This window comes from Siphateles boraxobius, unplaced genomic scaffold, assembly GCF_051911475.1.
Source record: "Siphateles boraxobius isolate OS27281-9 unplaced genomic scaffold, OSU_SipBor_1 22, whole genome shotgun sequence".
NCBI classification, from domain to species: Eukaryota; Metazoa; Chordata; class Actinopteri; order Cypriniformes; family Leuciscidae; genus Siphateles; species Siphateles boraxobius.
The window spans coordinates 2,848,388-2,867,547 of NW_027508833.1; the positions used below are offsets into that span (position 1 = coordinate 2,848,388).

At 36.2% G+C, this 19,160-nt stretch overlaps 2 protein-coding genes across 4 annotated transcripts in view; one reads left to right on the forward strand and one right to left on the reverse strand.

Moving 5' to 3' along the window:
- LOC143746506 (CAP-Gly domain-containing linker protein 4) overlaps positions 1-3,318 on the forward strand; it is a 62,885-nt gene extending 59,567 nt beyond the window's left edge. For both annotated transcript variants that reach the window (XM_077238339.1, XM_077238338.1), the window contains exon 15: positions 797-3,318. In XM_077238339.1, the coding sequence (XP_077094454.1) occupies positions 797-1,190 (394 nt within the window). In that variant the 3' untranslated portion in view covers positions 1,191-3,318. The remainder of the gene's footprint in view (positions 1-796) is intronic.
- A 2,730-nt stretch (positions 3,319-6,048) lies between these two features.
- Positions 6,049-19,160, reverse strand: part of alk (ALK receptor tyrosine kinase) — a 510,023-nt gene continuing 496,911 nt past the window's right edge. For both annotated transcript variants that reach the window (XM_077238337.1, XM_077238336.1), the window contains 4 exons: positions 10,332-10,433; positions 10,068-10,202; positions 9,557-9,647; positions 6,049-9,232 (listed from right to left, as the gene is read on the reverse strand). In XM_077238337.1, the coding sequence (XP_077094452.1) occupies positions 8,270-9,232; positions 9,557-9,647; positions 10,068-10,202; positions 10,332-10,433 (1,291 nt within the window). In that variant the 3' untranslated portion in view covers positions 6,049-8,269. The remainder of the gene's footprint in view (positions 9,233-9,556; positions 9,648-10,067; positions 10,203-10,331; positions 10,434-19,160) is intronic.

Here is a 19,160-nt window from a genome sequence, read left to right on the forward strand (position 1 = left end):
AACTTTGTAATGATGTTTTTATCTCTACTCCAATTCATGGATGAAATATAAACATTTAAACGGTGACTTTAACTTGTTTTCATGACATATTTATTCAAACATAAATAATGAAGACAACCGGTTTAGTAAAAATGTAATGACTAATACAGTGAATATATTTAGCTAAATGAGTTATTTTATTTGTACCTGACATTGAATGGTTTTCCTGAGGTAGATGTAACATTACTTGACATATTGTTCACAAGCTGTTTTGTTGACTTCTTTCTGCGGTTGAAACACTGATAAACACTTTAAGACAAGAGTCCATTTCTAACATTACCTAAGGTTAATAAAAGTATTGTTCATTGCTAATTTCAACATTTACAAATACATTTTTACATACGTTTGTATACATTTTTACATACGTTTGTATCTCTTAACATTAGTTAATGCATTATAAACTAACATGAATGATCAAGGTATAATTCATATATTAATCATTTTCATGGTTCAGTATTGTTTTTAAATGTTTATGATAAAAGTTCAGCACTTTTTCATTTGTTATGTTTGTTTTGATTCAGTTTCCTTTTTTTAAAAACTATCAGTTGATTGATTAATCGTTATCGGCCAGCGTGCTCCAGCCTAGTTATCATTATCGCTAAAATCCACTATCGCTCGACCTCTAGTGTCAATGATTTTTCAGCCCACCAAAAGTGTTTCGCCTTGAAATCGAAAGTTTTTTTTCGCCTTAAAATTTCATTGTAGTGTTAATTAGTCCCTTGTATCCCATTCTCAAATGCTCTTTGTCGTCTCTCAGGAACCGCTCCAGTAATTTGCGACGCCGTTGGAGCACAGTCAGCGCTGGCAGGGGTACATCAAGGGCGAACAGCAGCGCTGGCCCAGTGCCTAACCGAGTGGGTGGCACCACCAGTTCCTCTGGCTCAGATGGCACTGTCAAACTCCACCTGGGCATGCAGGTCTTGCTAATTAGTGCCAATGAGATGGGCAGCATCCGCTACATTGGCACAGCTGACTTTGCCCCCGGCCTCTGGCTCGGCCTCGAGCTGCGAAGCCCGAAAGGAAAAAACGATGGTTCCGTGGGCAACCGACGCTACTTCAGCTGCCGACCTGGCCATGGGGTTCTGGTGCGACCCAGCAGGGTCACGTACCGTGGTATCAACGGAGCCAAGTTGGTGGATGAAAGCAGCTGAGACCGCCACACGCTGAAAAATGGGCTTCCCATCTCTCCACCCATCCGGCTTTCGGTTCATTTTGTTTCTATGGATTTGTTTTGACATTTCAGCCAACCTGAGGAGACATTTTCTTTCTAACTGCACTAAGACTCAGACGCTCACTGCTGATAAACTGTTTACTCCATTTTGTGAACTAGCTATTTATTATGTTTGGGAGAAAATATTACATTTGAATTCTTCTGAGGTTTAAATTCACATGCGTCTGATGAAGTAAACAGTAGCAATATCGGAGCACTTTAATAAAAGTCTGTGGGTGAAGACAATGACTTGAATAGCAGGATTTAAGAAGTTCAGACAATTTGATAACTTCAATAACTGTAACAATATTAGCTCCTCAAATCCCCTCAGAAGTTATCTGAGAATGAAGCATAGCTTAGTTAGTCTACTCTTGTCAGCAGGTGTGAGTCCCTTCAGAACATGGCACTCGCACGTTCAGAAACTCGTAATCTGTCCTCTTGATGCGAGAGCAGTTACGATGAAATAATAAGCACTTTAATATTATCATAATCCAAGATTTAATCAGCTCAGAGAATCAAAACTTGATTGTTCCACAGATGATGCAGCAGTTGTTTCAGCTGACAGGTTTTTGTTTTGCCTGTAATAACAGATACCTTATAGAAACTTGCGTCAGTTTTATGAAGTCAGTCAACGAGAAAAAACAGACCAAACAAAGAAGACTAAATCAAGCTACCACTGGTAGTTTAAACCCAAATCAGAAGTGGTTTTGTGGATATAGTTTTTCTTTTGGGATGTTTTAAAGGGATAGTTCATCCAAAAAGGAAAATGCTGTCATTTATTACTCACCCTTATGCTGTTTCCAACACGTAATACTTTAGTTTGTCTTCGGAACACAAGTGAAGATATTTTTGATGAAATCTGAGAGTTTTCTGTCCCTCCATTGACAGCTACGCAACTGACACTTTGATGCTTCACAAAGTTCACAAAGAGATTGTGAAAATAATCCATATGAACTGAGCAATGTAGTCCAGATTTTCTGAAGAGACACGGTTGAACAGATTGAATTTAGGCTTTTATTAACATGAATATTGATCAGCGAACATAAACGCTGAACCTGATGGACGTGCGAGAATAAACCTCATTGGTTCTTGCTGAAGGTCAAACGTGCTTCGTAACACGAGAACGAACCTCATTGGTTATCACACGTTAAGTGAACGTGCTTGAGTTTCACAACTGATGTTGCTTGAACAACTGATGTGAGTTAATGAATGTTTTTATGTGAATAAAACTCTAAATTCAATCCATTCATCATATCAAGCGATTGTGTCTCTTCAGAGTTTGGACTAAAGCGCTCAATTCATATGGAATAGTTTTACGATCTCTTAGGATCTTTTTGAAGCGTCAAAGTGTAGTTGTGTAGCTGTCAATGGCGGGGCAGAAAACTCTCAGATTTCATCAAAAAGATCTGTGTGTTCCAAAGATGAACGGAAATTTTACGGGGTTGGAACACAATGAGGGTGAGTAAATAATGACAGAATTTACATTTAATAGCAAATCAAACAATTGATGAGAAGAACCATAATAATGAAGCAAGTAGGGTTTTCCATACTTTGAAGATCATTCCTATAAGTTAGGTATATTAGATAATTTAATTTAACTGGTTTCAATTATTGATTCACTTATATGTTCCATCCCTTTAATTTTTAATTCCTTTACAAATATTTAAATAAATAATGTCTAGGATGAGTTTACAGTCAGTATAAATGCAAGACATACAGATGAATGATTCCTCAAGAATCATCATTTTGCACTAATGAGTTGTTTATGATATCAGAAAATTCTAAAAAGAAACACATGAGAGTGAAAGATGGCAACAACAACATAAAATCAGTAAATGATAAGGGTTATAAAATTTCCAATGGAAGTTGAATTGCACATTTCAGCCTGTATCCACAGGGATGTTTTGTACTGTCTGTACATTATCTGCTTAGCTGTGTGTTGAGTATGTGTATTATGTGAATTTAAATTTAGTATTTTAGCAGTAAAACTGATTTATTAAATGTAATGCACAAAGAATGTTTGGCGAATTTGTCAGCTGATAACAATAAAAAGTTCTAATATTTTAAAATCTGTTTTGTTTTCTACCTCACTCAGATTTCATTCATACTATACACATTCATACTATTTAGAATGTACATTTTTATATTTCCAAAGTTCATGGATAATGCATAAAAAATGCATAAAATATAAAACCTACTCAGTATGCAATTTTGGACGCAATAAATGTGATTTTTTTATTAGATTGTAGTCAGTTCCCATCAAGTTCATCACATTAACTATTCTGATCCAAATTGAAAATGTTCTAAAACATACAAAGACTATAACAAATGTAAATAATCAATCAGAGAAAAAAAATTAAATAATAGGTCCAAAATGATTTTTCCTTTTGATGGTAATCAGATGTTTATTCTCAGCATCTGATAACTGAGCACTGGTTTATTTACATGAATTCATTTAGTCATAGGATTAATAATTTATTCAGTAAACCAATCCCAAAAGCTTGAAGCGTGGGATTTGGATTTGAGCTGTGAAAAATGAACCCACTGGTACAAGCAGTTTGTTGGCTACTTACTGAAGATCCTCTTTGTGCACTTATAAAACTCAAGTTATAACTTTTGGAAATCTATTTTCCAGGAACTCGTTTAAATTCATACAGCAACTTAATGTCCACTTTATCAAGTAAAGGTCACCTCTCCCCGTTTTTCTCCGTGGTCGACTTACATCTTCTTTGTGTCAAAAATCATCCATTAACTCAGCGTTGTACCTTTAAACATCACATCATGCTGTTTACACGGAAAGTGAAACAGCATGACATAATAATCACAGCACATCATAAAATATGAGCAGAGGGATTTTGACTAATGAGATTTCATGATTGGCAAGGCTTCCCGCCATGACGCTGCCTAAATAAAACGGCTTTCAACATAATATCTAATTGCTTGTCATGGTTGATTAGGACGATATTAGGAATTGGTCAGGAAATACCACATTGTGACCATGGGCAGCCATGTTGTTTATGTTATGCCATCTGCTCTATGTTTACTCGATACCATAAATTCAGGGGAACGCTCAGTGCATTGGACTGCCATTGGACTCATATTTATGGAAACAGCTTGAAATGATTTGTGACATGCTGCATTAGTATCCATTTGAAAATGGGTGGGCTGTGGCCATGAAAGGACTCGCGGGGTTAGCATGGAAGCTTTGCTATGCCGTGACATTCACACTTGCTCAAATGTTTTTAATGGGCCTAATTTATGAGAGGAACACATTCCCAAGACATTAGACAGGATAGATCAATAGATTCCTGCTGTTAATGCCAGATTCTGATCCTGCCATCTGCATTTCAAAGCAACAATTAAGATTCATCTGACCGTTTGTCAATGTTCAATTATTCAGTGTGTTGGTCCTGCCCTCTGTGACCTTGATTGATAGGAGAGAACTCTATCACAATGTCCTGCTGCTCAAGTCCACCAGCGGTGATGGTTTATGTCGTCAAGTGGTTACTGCACAGTCAGAGATGACCTTCGCCTCAGTTGTACAATTTTGTTCATTTGTGGTCTTTTTTTTTTTTACTATATCAGATTGAACAGATTTTTGTACAATTCTTTGCAAGCTCTAGTGTATGTACAGAGTACATGAGAAAAAACGCTATACTAAAAATTAGGGTGTGATGGTAAATTTGACATATAAACTCTCAAATGACTTCCGTAATTAATCTCTCACTACTTTTTTTCCTCTTTTGAAAAGTCATGGAAACGCTATTTAAATAAATTAACACTATGCAAAATAAACGTACTTACCTAAGAAAGTACTGGGTAATATAAGGTATCTACATGGGTTAAGGTTAGGTTTAAAGGTAGGTTCAGGGTTAGTACATAATTATAGTAATTACACTAACTGGCTAATAACTAAGTATGTACATGGGGAACAGGACTGTAAAATTAAGTGCTTTCAAAATAATTTGTTAGCATTAACAAAAGACTTGTCCGCTGCCATGTTTCACATCGACACAACCGTTCAGCACTCCTCTAGTCTAGACTTCTGAATTTCCCTGCTACCACAGAAACCGAAAATTCTCGGGACAGCAGCATTTGTCCAAATTTCAATCTTAACCTTTCTATTTCATCAGAAACAATCTTAAAACAGGGCTTTAAGTGTAAAATACCGAACTTGTCCTTTAAAAATATTATCTTTTGTGTTCAACAGAAGAAAGAAATTCATACATTTTGAACACGTTTTGAAGAAATTTAGGGAGAGGACATAATGGCAATTTTCATTTTTAGGTGAACTATCCCTTTGAAAGCTGTTTATATCTGTAAACTGAACATGCAATGGTTTTAAATAAAATAGTTTTAATAGTTGAATTGATGAATAAAAAATATTCTTGACTAGAACATTGTTTGTATTGTCTTTTGTTTTGCAGTTATTCTAAAGATGCATTAGAATATTACTACATATAGATTTATATACTGCAATAACTATATTATAGTATAATATTATCATTATTAGTAATTATTTTGAAAATTATAGTATTTAGCAGTAATGTATATATATATATATATATATATATATATATATATATATATATTACAGTACAATACCGTATAATTAGTTGCAGCAGAAGTACACCACATTACAATGAATTACAGTACATTTACTGTAAATTGAAATACAGTAACTTGCTGGCAGCCGTGCTGCCAGTAATGTACTGTAAAAATACAAGAAAATTGTTAACAGTATATGGTTATTCTGATCATTCTTAATACACAGTTTGTGTTTGGGGGCAAGGCCAAACTTATTAAATAGTAATTTATTAATTTCTCAGATCTCATCATTGAATGTCAAATTACAGAGATTAACAGATACATGATACAATAAGGTTTTACAACATTTTTACAAGTGTGGTCACTTTGTCATCAGCAAAATAAAAATAAAATAAATAAAATTAAAATCCTTAATTTTCATCTTCATGCAATACCACTCTGATTTATCAGCCTTCCCTAAACATATCAGACAGCTTCTAAACCTCAGCTGTTAACTGACCAAGTGAAGCCAACAATATTCCTCTCTTGAAAATGTAAAACAGTATCAGTGTCAATGACATGGTAAATTATGATATCATAAAGTCAAGAGGGATATAAATCATGTATCAAATGAATATGGATAAAATAGTTTAAACATATTTTGTGATGGTATTAATATAGAACTTTCTATGAAGGTTAAAAATAAAGATACAATTATTATTGAAAATTAATAAAAAATAAAGACAACCCCCTTTTTTTTCTTCACAAGACCACTATTTAACAAAAAAAGAGTGTAAAAATTGCCACAAGATATTCCTTTGTAAAACCCTCACTATCAAAGACTACAACAGTTCTTTCTGATAGTAGAAAAAGAATGTCAAACATTTGCTTTTGAAATAGCAGCTTGATAGAACTGAACAGTAAGCAATATGACTGTAACAATGACTGTTTAGACATAAAAGTGACAGACTATTTGAAAACAAATTTTCATCACCAATACACTTGAAATTCAAAAGTCCTTTACTTAAAGAAACGGGAATCAATGGAGCATGACAGATAGTTGATGTTCTGCAGGTACAGTTGTAAGGCTCTTATGTACACAACTTTTTTTTTTTCAATGCCAATGCCAAACAGTAAACTAATGGAATGATGAATATTATTTCTAAAAGCAAATTGCTGAAATTTTTTTTTTCTTACACAGCCAATGCTAAAGTTTCAAACAGCATAAACTCAAAGCCCTTTCACATGACTCTTGTCAGCATTCTATAATTCACTGAACTCTGTAAGTGAAACATCAAGTATGCAACATCATACTGGTCTTGTGTTGTGCAAAAGTCATACTTTTTAATATTCTCAACGTTCAATACTTTTAAAGTCGTTTTCTCCTGACATTTCAAAATGTTGTTTATGGCTACTGAACAATTTGCAGTTTGTATCATTATGTGGATGGTTTAGGTGTACTAGATACATAGAGTACAACACAATGCCAAAGGCTGTTCCTTGCTGGAAAAAACAAACAAATGTTGACCTTGAAGCAGGTATGCTGATGCCCTCAACCAAACTTCCTTGGCCAACCAGCTTTATCAGAAAGACTGCTGGTTGATAACATTCACCAGCTAAGACTTTCTGGTGAACCTTTTGGCAATGTTGGCTTTTATGATCCAGACTAGCACCAACCTGAATATTAATGATAGTTTAAGCTCATCTTCTCAAGTAACTGACAGGTCTTTTCCCTATTCTAAGCTTAAATAAATTAAAAGTCAGCATAGTGAAAGCAAAGATGTTAATGTTGACGTCCCTGACATGAGTCCTGTGAAAGAGCCTTCCCTCACTGGTCCTTGGTCTCTTCAGTGGCTACATGTATTTATTTCAACACCCTAGCAACAGGTTTTCTCATTGCAAAAAAGCCAACAATCCTCGTCAGTATTACACACACTAGCCATTTGAGATTTCTGTAATTCATTATGTTTGATGATAGATGAAAACTCCTGCATTTAAAATCCAACCAAGTCCAAGAGTGAACAAAATGATACGTAATGAATGGGGGCAGTCTGCTTTCTGAAGCACACCCATTAATAATTTACATGACCACCAAATAATAAATTAACAAATGAATAAATAAACAAGCAGGCAAGCAAACATCAACAAACCCGTTTTATTTTTTTCTCCCCCATTATGGAAAAATATCACCAATATAATATAGTCTTTTTCACAGAATTAGTCCTTGTGAGGGCTTAATCAGTTTAGTTTTTTGTCTCTCAAATGTGGCTTTCAGAAACTCAACAGTCTTGTTTCTTTATCCAATCTACATTCTGTTTCAATGACTGATGCTTAGGGAAAGTTTTTTTCTGAGTTTCCAGTGCAGAACCTTTCCCAGTTACATACTCATGGCTGAAAAGCACAAAGGAAAAGCACAAAGGGGCTTGGCAGAGGTGGGCGTAGGTTGACAGCACAGTGTTTTGCAAAGTGGGCACTGAAAGAGAGCGTGCACGGTTACAGCACAGTGGCGTTGTGTCCTTCCATTTTCGGGAGTCTGGAGTCCTGCACTGTACCCATGGTGACCAAAAGCGGGCGGCTGTCCTCGGGGCCACCGGCCCGAGCCAAAGAGATGGGCCTCTGCTGGCCAGGATGAGGCGGAGGAGGCTGGGGCCCTGGCATAGGCTCCATGGGCAGGCCCTGTTCCTGGTACCCATACCCGATGTTCCCACATGGGAAGCGTCGTAGTCTGTAGAGCGGAACTGGTGCTAAGGTGGCCGAATCCAGGAGTAAAGGTGTCGGGGCAGGTGGAGGAGGAGGGGGCAAAAGCGGTCGACACAGGCCTTGTTGTTGTTGTTGCAGCTGCTGTTGTTGCTGGCGCTGGAGCTGCTGTTGGTACTGCTGCTGTTTGTGCTGTTGCTGCAGGCCCAAAGCTTCAGCTACTGTCACAGTCCGGCCTGCTTGTTCCTGCCCTTCACCTGGGATCCGTGGGCCACTCACCTGCCTTTGTGCCTGGGCCTGCTGCCTCTTCTGCTGCTGCTGGAGAAACCACGAGCCATAGGTAGGGTTCCACAGGTTGGTGGGCTTCCCGTTACGGCTCTCCTTCTCCAATGGGTGGGCCTGCATGAAGCCCAAATTCACATGTCCTCCATCCTGGGTGGTCAGGGGGGTTGTAGAGGAGGTTTTGGCGGCTGGTATGGGGGCAGTGACTACAGGGGGTTGGAGGTGGTGGTGGGGATGAGGCTGAGATGGGGGAGCGGGCGGTAGTTTGTTGTCAGAAGATTGGCTGGCCATGAGAATGACCTCACCATCTCTCTTAGCCTGATCGGAGAGGGTGACACATGGAGCATCCTCAGTGCCTTGAGGTGTTACAAGCAAGGAGGGCGCAGAAGGGTCTTCGGGACGCATGGGTACCCTCTCCTCTTCCTCAGGGATGGGGCCGTACTCGACAGGCAAAGGCACATTCACCACATCTGGATCCTAGGGGAATTGAAAAGTCTGTTATCTAGCCAAGGATTCAAACTTGCCAGTTTAACAGGTTAAAAAAAATAGTTTTAATGATTTAGTTAGACAAACAAAAAAAATAATTAAAAATGTGTCACTTAAAAGATAATTAATATTGTAACTTAAATTAAATTAGACAAATTAAAATATGAATTAAGAAGATTACATTTTGACAAAGATTGTTCCATACAATGTGCTCTACTTTATACTGTATACGAAAAGTATACATAATAGTACGGTGAACTTCTAACAAACCTACTGTTGCACAGCATGAACGGACAAAGTTTTCAGATGTAATACCTGCAGACAATAGTCAATCCTCTCCAGAATAGTTGAGAAGTTTGGTCTGTCTTCTGGTTGATGCTGCCAACTCTGTGTCATTATCCGGTACCTATTTTACAAACAAAATAATATTTGTATTTTCTTCCTTTCTGTTCTATCTTCACTTGATATCACTTCATCTATGTCTAGATTTGATGAGTATAGGTCTTATTACTTTCAGATATAAAAGAAGCCTTCTTTAGTTTTATTTCAAAGATCAGCTCTGCAAGATCAAGGTAGATTAGAAACTGAATTAAATCAAAACTCCAGCTTCCAAGGTTTGATTATTATTTGATTAGTATATTTTCAGAGACCGAAAAGATAAAGCAGTGGGAAAGTTAATGAGGACTGACAAATTGAGAATTAGAATGCATATGCATCAGACAATCACAGATTCTTGATATTTAAGAAAACTGGCCAGCTTTTAATGCAATCTATTTCTGTTCTATAGAGCGCTGCATAAATATCCTGCATTTTTGAGTCCACTCACACTGGCCCAGGGCAGTTCTTGGGCGGGTCCATTCGACCTCCATTAGTAACAAACTCCAACACCTCTTGGTTGCTGCGGCTCGGGTACGGCATATATCCCAGCGAAAAGATCTCCCACAGCAGAACACCAAATGACCTGAAAAACAAGACAAAAGGAGGGAAAGTGAGACAAAATCATAGTAATTATGGAAAAATAGTGTGAAAAACAGTGGGGTTGCATATAAAAGAACTTGAATCAAGTATGTAATTATATTACAGCACTCACCATGTATCTGTTTTCGAGGTAAATATTCCCTCCATAAAGGCCTCAGGAGGCATCCATTTGACTGGCAGCATAGCACGGCCTCCTTTCCTGTAATAGCTGGCTCTGTGGAAAAACATGCCCAGACAAAAAAAACAAACAAAAGAGAGAGACATTGTTATGAATGCCCACAGCAGACAGAAGCAGAGTGGAGTGACTTAATAACTCCAGTCGCAGATCAGAGAGTGAAAATGAAAAGAGCAGAAATTGCATGGAAAGACATAAAGGAGAAACTCCATGTGTGACTTACGCAAGGAAGATTGGCATCAACCATGTTCTCTGAAGTCTTGATCTGATCCTTAGTCACTAAATGATTAATTGTGTGCATATGGCTTGGTTTTGTGTTAAAAGAAAAAAAAGCAGTATTCTAAAATAATTACTATTCGTTTAAACTGTGAGTGCATTGCTTGAATAACCTAATTGTTCTCCTCCACCAGGCCAGAATTAAACCGAAAACTTTAATTAAACGGTTTATGGGAAGTGACTGACCTAGTTCATTTGAGATGCCTTGCTTAATTTGCATGTTTTTCTCATGACATAAAATATGCAGATGTTCCAGACAAGCAAAGTAAATTAGCTAAATGTTGAATCTACACCCAGCCACTAGATCTGTCTGTCTTGGGTCATTACCATCAACCCTTCTGATTTTAGAGTGGTAAGTTAGGGTTGGGATTTACAGTATGGAATGTGACTGACCTAGTTCATTTGAGATGCCTTGCACTCTATAAACCAGAAAGACCTCGGGCTCAACAACATCTGATTTTCCATCGGATTCTTACTGATTTTTTTTAGGTCAAGGAACACCTATGCATTCAGAAAATCAAAATCCAATTCACCCATGACGCCAAGAAGGGGGGAAAAAATAAAGGGGGAAGTGTGGTGGAGGTTCGAGATCGATATTATACCCGCAAGAGAAGCCAGACGAGGACTTGATCTTCAATTTTACAAAGTTTTGACAAAAGAAGAATAACATATCTTGAATAAGGGTCTCTCGTTTGTTCCTACTGATCCATTTCAAACAAAGTTCCATCAAATTAAATTGAAATATTTTTGTCACAAAGAAACGACTTCACTATCGTTTATGAAGAATCTAATGATTGCCAAGATGTAAGAGTGATGTATTTAAAATGACTTTTTGTCCTTCTGTGATGAAAGTTTGGCAGTGGATTTATAGCTCATAGCATGCTTTTCACGGGATTGGAAAAGGAGAATAAATATTTAAATGAAGTGGCATTTCATGATTTTTTTTTTAGGAAAGGGAAAGGCTTGTACGTGTTTAATGCTGTTACTTTTGACATTTAGGTTGAGGTTGAGTACAGTAAGATATTATTACATTGACCAGCAATGACTGTGCTAATGCCAGTGATAAATATTATCTTACTCATTCATTAAATGTACATGTTAAACAAGATACATTTAGCATGTGCTCTGCTAGCTGTTAATTTAAACTCAGATAGTTAAGATGAATTGTTTCCTCTAAATTATGCTGAAATTAAATTAGTTGGAACAACTCCATTTTTTGATTAATCAGTTTAAACTTTTGTGTTTATGCTAAAAATTATAGCATTCCTCTTATGGAGTAGTTTGTTAGTTGAACAAAATTTCATTAGAAGTGGCATAACTCAAAAAAATTGCAAACTTTTGTTGTTGTTCTATTGAACCAAAACATTTGTTTTTAGATGTGATTTGTAATTAACAACAGTACTGTGCAAAGTACATTAACTAAATGTTGAATTAACTTCCAGACAGTTTATATATCTGTCCTAGGTCCTAACCATCAAATGTTCTGATTTCAGAAGGGTAAGTTAGGGTTAGGAAAGATAGGGTTAGGGTTTATGGAAAGTGACTGACCTAGTTCGTTTGAGATGCCTCATTTAATTCACGTTTTACTCATAATATATGCAGATTCTAGACGAACAAAGTAGAAGAAATAAATGTTAAATCAATTATCAAAACATTAGATCCGTCTGTCTTGAATCGTAACCGTCAAACTCTCTGATCTTAAGTGGGGTAAATTAGGGTAAGGTAGTTAGACCTAGTTCATTCGAGATGTCTTGCTTAATTTGTTTGTTCTATTCTACGGTACAATGGTTTAATTGTACATGCAAATGATATGGACTAGTTAAATACATTTCCTGAGATGATTCAAATGAATCAAGACAATTGTTTTCCTGTTCCTACTAAAGTGAATCCAGTAGTCATAAAGCAGTTAAAGGCTGAATCTAGCCACTATATACAAGTAGGACAAGCTCCTACAGGACAACATCCTGATAGGTCCTGGAACAATATTCTTATAAATCAGATTTTAGGGTTAAGCTTGGGGCATTATAGGACAGCGATATTAGGTTATAGCTCAGTGTTAGGGTTTGGCCTATGATATTGATACCATTGTTGGTCCAGAAACAAAATAGGATATTGATCCAGTAACATGTTCTATTAGAGTAAATCATGTCACGCCCACTAATACCAAGACTGCATCTTAACAGGACTCACACATGTAATATATTTAAATTCGGATGCAATGTGCCAAATTTAGTTTAACGGCACAATGCAGCGTACTGTATATGACCCCAAAAATAATGTGCACTGTGCTTTAGACACTATATGTGAGACACTTCATTTGCCTTCATTTACAAGGTAAAGTAGTAGCAGTAACATCATTGCATTTTCATACATTTATGCATTTGGTAAACACATTTATCCAAAGCGACATACACTAGATTTAAGGTGATGTTCAACATTTTTTGAAATTCAAAAAGCATAAACAGATTTTAGCTGCTAAAATATTTTGACTGCATTTTTTCATGAGATCAATCTTTCCCGAAGCAGATCCCAAACTGTGGCAACGTTTTAAAACTCCATAACACTGTTATAACACTGTTATATTCAATTCTGTCATCCATTATTCTTATGTTATTCCAAACTAGTATGACTTAAGTTCTGTGGTGGAACAAAAAAAAGAGATAATTTGAAAGATGTCTCATTGTTATTGTTGTTTCCCATACAATGAAAGGCAGAGGGGTTCAATTTTGTTTGGGCCCCAGTGTTTTTCAAAAAACGTATTTTGTGTTCCGAATTGCATAGAGGTTTGAAATGAAACATAAATGATATATGGCATAACTGTATTTTTTGGGTGAACTATCCCTTTAAGTTTTTTTTTGCAACTTAATGCACATAATATCAGTGAGACTCCGTAACAACGATCTACTATACTGTATACGTTTTACTGAATGCCATATCTGAATGTTTTATCTGAAAGACTTTCTTCACATTTCCCATGGCGTGATCATTGTGAGTCTGAAACCATTTTCCTCACCCAGAGCTGATGTTATCAAGATCTAGTTCCAATATCTGACCCTCTGCTGACAACAGTAAAAAATAAATAAAGGGAGAGAGAAAGAAAAAATAGAGACAAATTGGTCTTGTTTCTTTTTTGCCAACAGCTATCCTGAGGTTGCTAAAGCAATAATCTTGGTAGAGTATTATGCCGAGCATTTATCACAAAAAGAAAATGAGAGTCTGAGGCTAAAAAGATAAACTGCAGACCGTCTCCTAAACAAAAGCATTCGCACTTTTGACAAAATCTTGATGATGCTGGTCTTATCGGGCTCTGGTTCTATATAAACTAGTGTGTGTCCTTCTGGGATTGCGGCAGCGAGGCCAGTTCCACCTCCCGCATGAAAACACACCTCACACACTAACATTACACTCATGTTCCCAGAATTTTCACTCATGCGAATGGACCTCGCATGCCAGGACTCAAGGGAAACCAACAATGAAACCCTTTGAAGTAGGAAATCGAAGAAGATCACAGAGAACCTTTGTGCTGCTACTGACTATCTGGTCCCTTGTGGGACGGTTTGCTGCCACAGTCGAGGAGATAGAGGGAAACTATGAGGCAGGGGAGGCAGGTTTGGGATGTTAAAGACACTCAAGTTATAAACTCAATTTATGAGATAAACCAAAATATACATGTATTCCTCACCATATTCGTATTTCGAATGTCAGTTTTAGGAAAAAGTGTGTGTACGAACATAGATGCTTCCCTCCTAAATAGTAGGTGAAAAACAGTATGTGAAAAGGGGTGTATGTCCAAATTTACAGTATTCATAAAACCGTCGGCTACTTGACCTGCTACCTTCGACTAGAGTATGAAGTGTGGATCCAATGCACAATTTATTATCCCATGAGGCCACAGGAGAAGTCACATAATAATGATCTTTATCGGACTTGGTTTCGAGAATGGTCTGAAGACCTTTTTTTTTTTGAAAGGCTTGGTCTTGTCTCTGTCTCGACAGCATTTGTACTCGGTCTTGTCTTGGTCTCAGACTAAGAGGACTCTGGATTTTGTCCAGTCAAGACCACAACTGCAAGGATATCACTAAATTGCGGGTCCATTGTCAGATTTATTTGTTTACATCATTATTGTGATTTGATGTAAAACTTACTGCTTAAAATGCAATTAATAACTTAAGATTTCTTTTGTTACTGTTGTTTCGGGTTCAAAATCAAAGAAAGATTGTCTCAAAAAAGTAAATTCAAAAATTCATACAAATGGTCACAAATTAAAAATTTGATTGCTTAATTATATCCTTTGTTATAATATAAAAAACAAGATCTCATTCAAGTACTTTTTTGCTATATAACAAGAGCAAGAGAGCTGTTTTCACAAATATGAGCATGATTGCAAACGTGATATTGATTTTATGTTAGACACAATTCTAGACGTTTTCGCTATTTCGGCAACAACAAATTCATAGCAGAACTGTTGTGCGTTTCTGAGCAACACGCTGAGATGTTTCATTACTAAATGAATCAGCTGCTTTGAACAAATCGGTTGAATAAATGATTCCGTGACTTACTCATTAATTGTTTTGTTGCCACCTACTGGCGGTTTCAGTTTCATATTTAAAGGTAGGCTTATTTTATTTTTCCATCATATTTCTATACTCGAAATGTTAAACAATCTCAACATTAAAACAATCTCAACATTATTTATGCAGGTGTAATTGTACCAATTCAACTGCAACCTACGTGCCACCTCTGCAACACAAAGATGAATTTAATTGTTAGTGATTTGATTGGTAACAGCTCTACATAGTGTCTTATAATTCTAAATGTAATACAATATTATAATACTTATAATACAATTCTAATTGTATTTACTGATTAAATATAAGATATTTCTCAGACAGTAGATTTGGATTTATAAGATGTTTTTGAGGAGCGCTGGTCTGGTCTTGGTCTCAGTCTCGGTGGTCTTGACTACAACACTAATTCATACTACACACATTCATACTATATTGAACATACTTTTTTAATGGTTGCGGAGTAGTTTAAAAGAAGGGCCTTCTCATAGAGCAAGACGCCTATCAATTTATGAAACTGAGGAAGGAAGTGACAACAGGAAGTCGGATGTGCAAAACATACATATTTAACAATTGACTAAGTGCATTTAGACCTCCAAATAATCTCTAAACAAGCACAGTTTTTTTCTCCTCTTTGTTGACATACTTCACATTGAAACAGGAAGTTTGAAATGGGATTTGAAAAAAAAAAAGATTCAAAAGAGCTCAGCCCTTCATAGAAGATAAGCCAATAACTTTTTATAACATTTTTATGTACAGCATTCAGTTACCCTGATTTGCTACTTGGTTGGTTCCAAGTTGGGATTTTCTCATTCTAAAGAGCATTTGACTGGGCAAAAAGCTGTGTAGAGCAATATTTTTAGTCATCAATATTTTCAAACTTCCTGGAAGAAAAAAAAACTTTTTAAAATGTGAATACTCTCTATACTGCATTTTAACATTTACATGTACACCAGCATATAGATTACTTCAAAATAGCAAGGACTAAACAGAAAAAAAAAGAAAAAAAATCTAATTTTGATTCATGGGGTCTTCAAGGAAGGCTTGTATAATAAGGATGATTTAGGATTGAGATTTTTCAGGGGATTTACAGGATGCTTTTGTATTTAATAAACAAGCAAGATAGAACAGAATACAGCACAACGGGATTTCAACAAGAATTCAATAATTCAACAAATAAACACACTTCATATCAATATACTTTATTCCTCACAAATCAATGGATTGTGCATAAAAACAAGAAGAGGTTTGGACTCCAGCAATGACTGCCTTATTGTTGAATGTAGTGATACACAAACTGTGTTTTGATGGATTTAGTGGTGTTTGATTTTTGAGCATTTATATTTTTAAGCACGGTGCTTTAAAGGGGATCAATTTAGAGATGCAGCTTGTCAGAAAGAGTTTTAGTATGCTAACGTTCTTACTGTTTGCTGTCAACACGCTAAATCCCCTCAAAGACTTTGCATCTCTAAATGCATCCTCTTTAAAGCACTATACTAAAAATATTGACCAGAAAATACTAGATAAACTAGTCAGCTTCCCTAATTGGCTTTTGGATGACCATCTAGCGACAATGAAAGGTTGTGGAAAACTTGAAGTAACCTCTAAGGGTTAATTATCTGAATTACATTGATCACATCTCAGCATTCTCCACTCTCAGAAGATGAGATGAAATATTCACGCAAACCTCCACTGTAATTCTTCCCATCCCCAATCGCATTTTCCTCACAGCTCTGAACTCCTGTCCTGTCTGCAGAACTCAGCAGGAAAATGCAAGAAAAATCTACATCAGCAATTAGAGCACGCTTTTATGGCAACGCTCCGGAGGGAGTAAAACAAGGATCCGTCTTTTCCCTTCAGCTTTTCTCTGGCTAATAATACCCTTCTTTCACGGGCTAAGTGAGCCATTTTCAGACACACGTTCCAGTAGCGCATAAGAGGCAGTCAAGCTCACAACTCCTTTCATTTCATCACAGCGGTGCTGCCATCTCGTCTGACGAATAATGTCAAAGGACGATTCACACTAGTGCCAAATTGTGTATCTCTCTAAAGACAGTATCTGAAAATATAGCTTTTGAAGACATGGAGATTGTTAGATTCTTACCTCTCTAAACACCACATGGCTTCACTATCTTCTGAAATTGTATGTATGCATGTAAGTATATATGTATTGATTGGTGGACATCAGTGGTGTAGATACTTGCTGTTGACCTGAACTGAACATAGCAGTCATTGTGCATTTTTGCATTAAGGAAAAGAGTGGCCGGATCATTTCCATAATGAGCAGCGCAAATTAGCGTCTGGTTTAAGACATGCTTTTTTGGGGGTGGTAAATAATGACACAAATACCAGTAAATTGATGAGTGCAAATTGCATTATTTATCTAAATATTCTCCTCCAATATAGTTTGCGTCTGAAAGGGAAACTCCTAAAAATGCATATGCAATAAGGTCAGCCACAAAAAAATAACTTTCTTTTCATGGCTAATTTTTCACTGCGTGTCTTTATTAAATCCTGACAGTAATTTGTAACGCCCAAAAGAGGCTTTGCGCTGGAGCAAGCTCTTAATAAATATGGCCCTAAGAATAGACACATAACCAACATATATTTAGAAAGCCAACACTTGAGCGTTTACAATTGAAGACTCAGAATCACTCAGACTGTTATTATTATGGATATATAAACATTAAAAAACAAAGATAAAAATATTAAGAATATATTTTTTAAATGTATAAAATATGATGTGGATTAGTGTAGAAAGTTACAAAGATAATGAAGCTAAAGCCACAAGTCTGCTCATGCTTCATTTCAAATCTGAGGATGTTATCTCTAAAACTATGATTGTTATGAAACATTTAATAAGACCATGTCATGTGAGTGTTTAGAGAAGGCTGATAAAATGCTAATCAAATATTTGATTGCCCTGTAAACACCCGCTTGCACTCCATTGTCTCATGTCTGGTGTGGCGAACTGAATATGAGTGCGTGTTTTTATTCTATTCAAAATGTACCGATTGACTATTTTGCACTCCTGACATAAATTAAGAAATGATCATGTATCCGAGTTTTATCATAAACAGTGGTCGAAATTCAAAGCTTGAGTCTTAAATCTTTCTCATGATGCTTAGTTTGTCCAGATCAAGTAAGAGTGTGATGGTTTAATGTGAGATAAATGTTGAACAGCAATAATCTGGGGCCGCCGGCATTGCGCAATTTTAAATGAAATGATCAATTCTCCATCAGTTTGAATGACGCTTCTGAATATAATGACCACACATATGGGGTAAAACTGTGAAAGTGATTAAGTTCACTTCATGTCTGTATATGTTCCAAAAAAGTTGTAAAATTCTCTATAAAATATTACAATCCCATTTATTTTCCTTCTGATGTTTAATCTTTATGAATATTTTAATAAGGACTACCTTCCCCGATTTCATACAGTATATATATAAAAATATATAAACAATGCAAACAATGCACATTATGCATTAATTAGCAAGTAATGTCCAATTAAAATCAGAGAATAAAAATTTTCCATTCCACGCATTCAGAAAATCTATTTACTACAGTATACATAAGAGTGGTATGTTACTGTACATCAAGCATGGCCATGAGAACATTTTACCAGTGTTGCTCCATGCTGGTATATCTCTGTGTAAATAATTAGGAAATATAAATCTACCCTTTGAATTAGCACTTATTCATTTGGTTGCTTGACTCTTGCCTTAAAATGAGAAATATGTTGATAATAAAAGTTTGCAATTGGATTTTCAGAATGAGGTACGCTTTCATTTTTTCTCAGCTGAAATACTGTGAAGAGAGAAAAAAAAAGAAAAAACGCAGCCAAATAACAGTTCTTCAAATTTTATAGCCAATTCAATATAAACACAGATGCAAAATAGAACTGTCATGTTCTTCGAATATG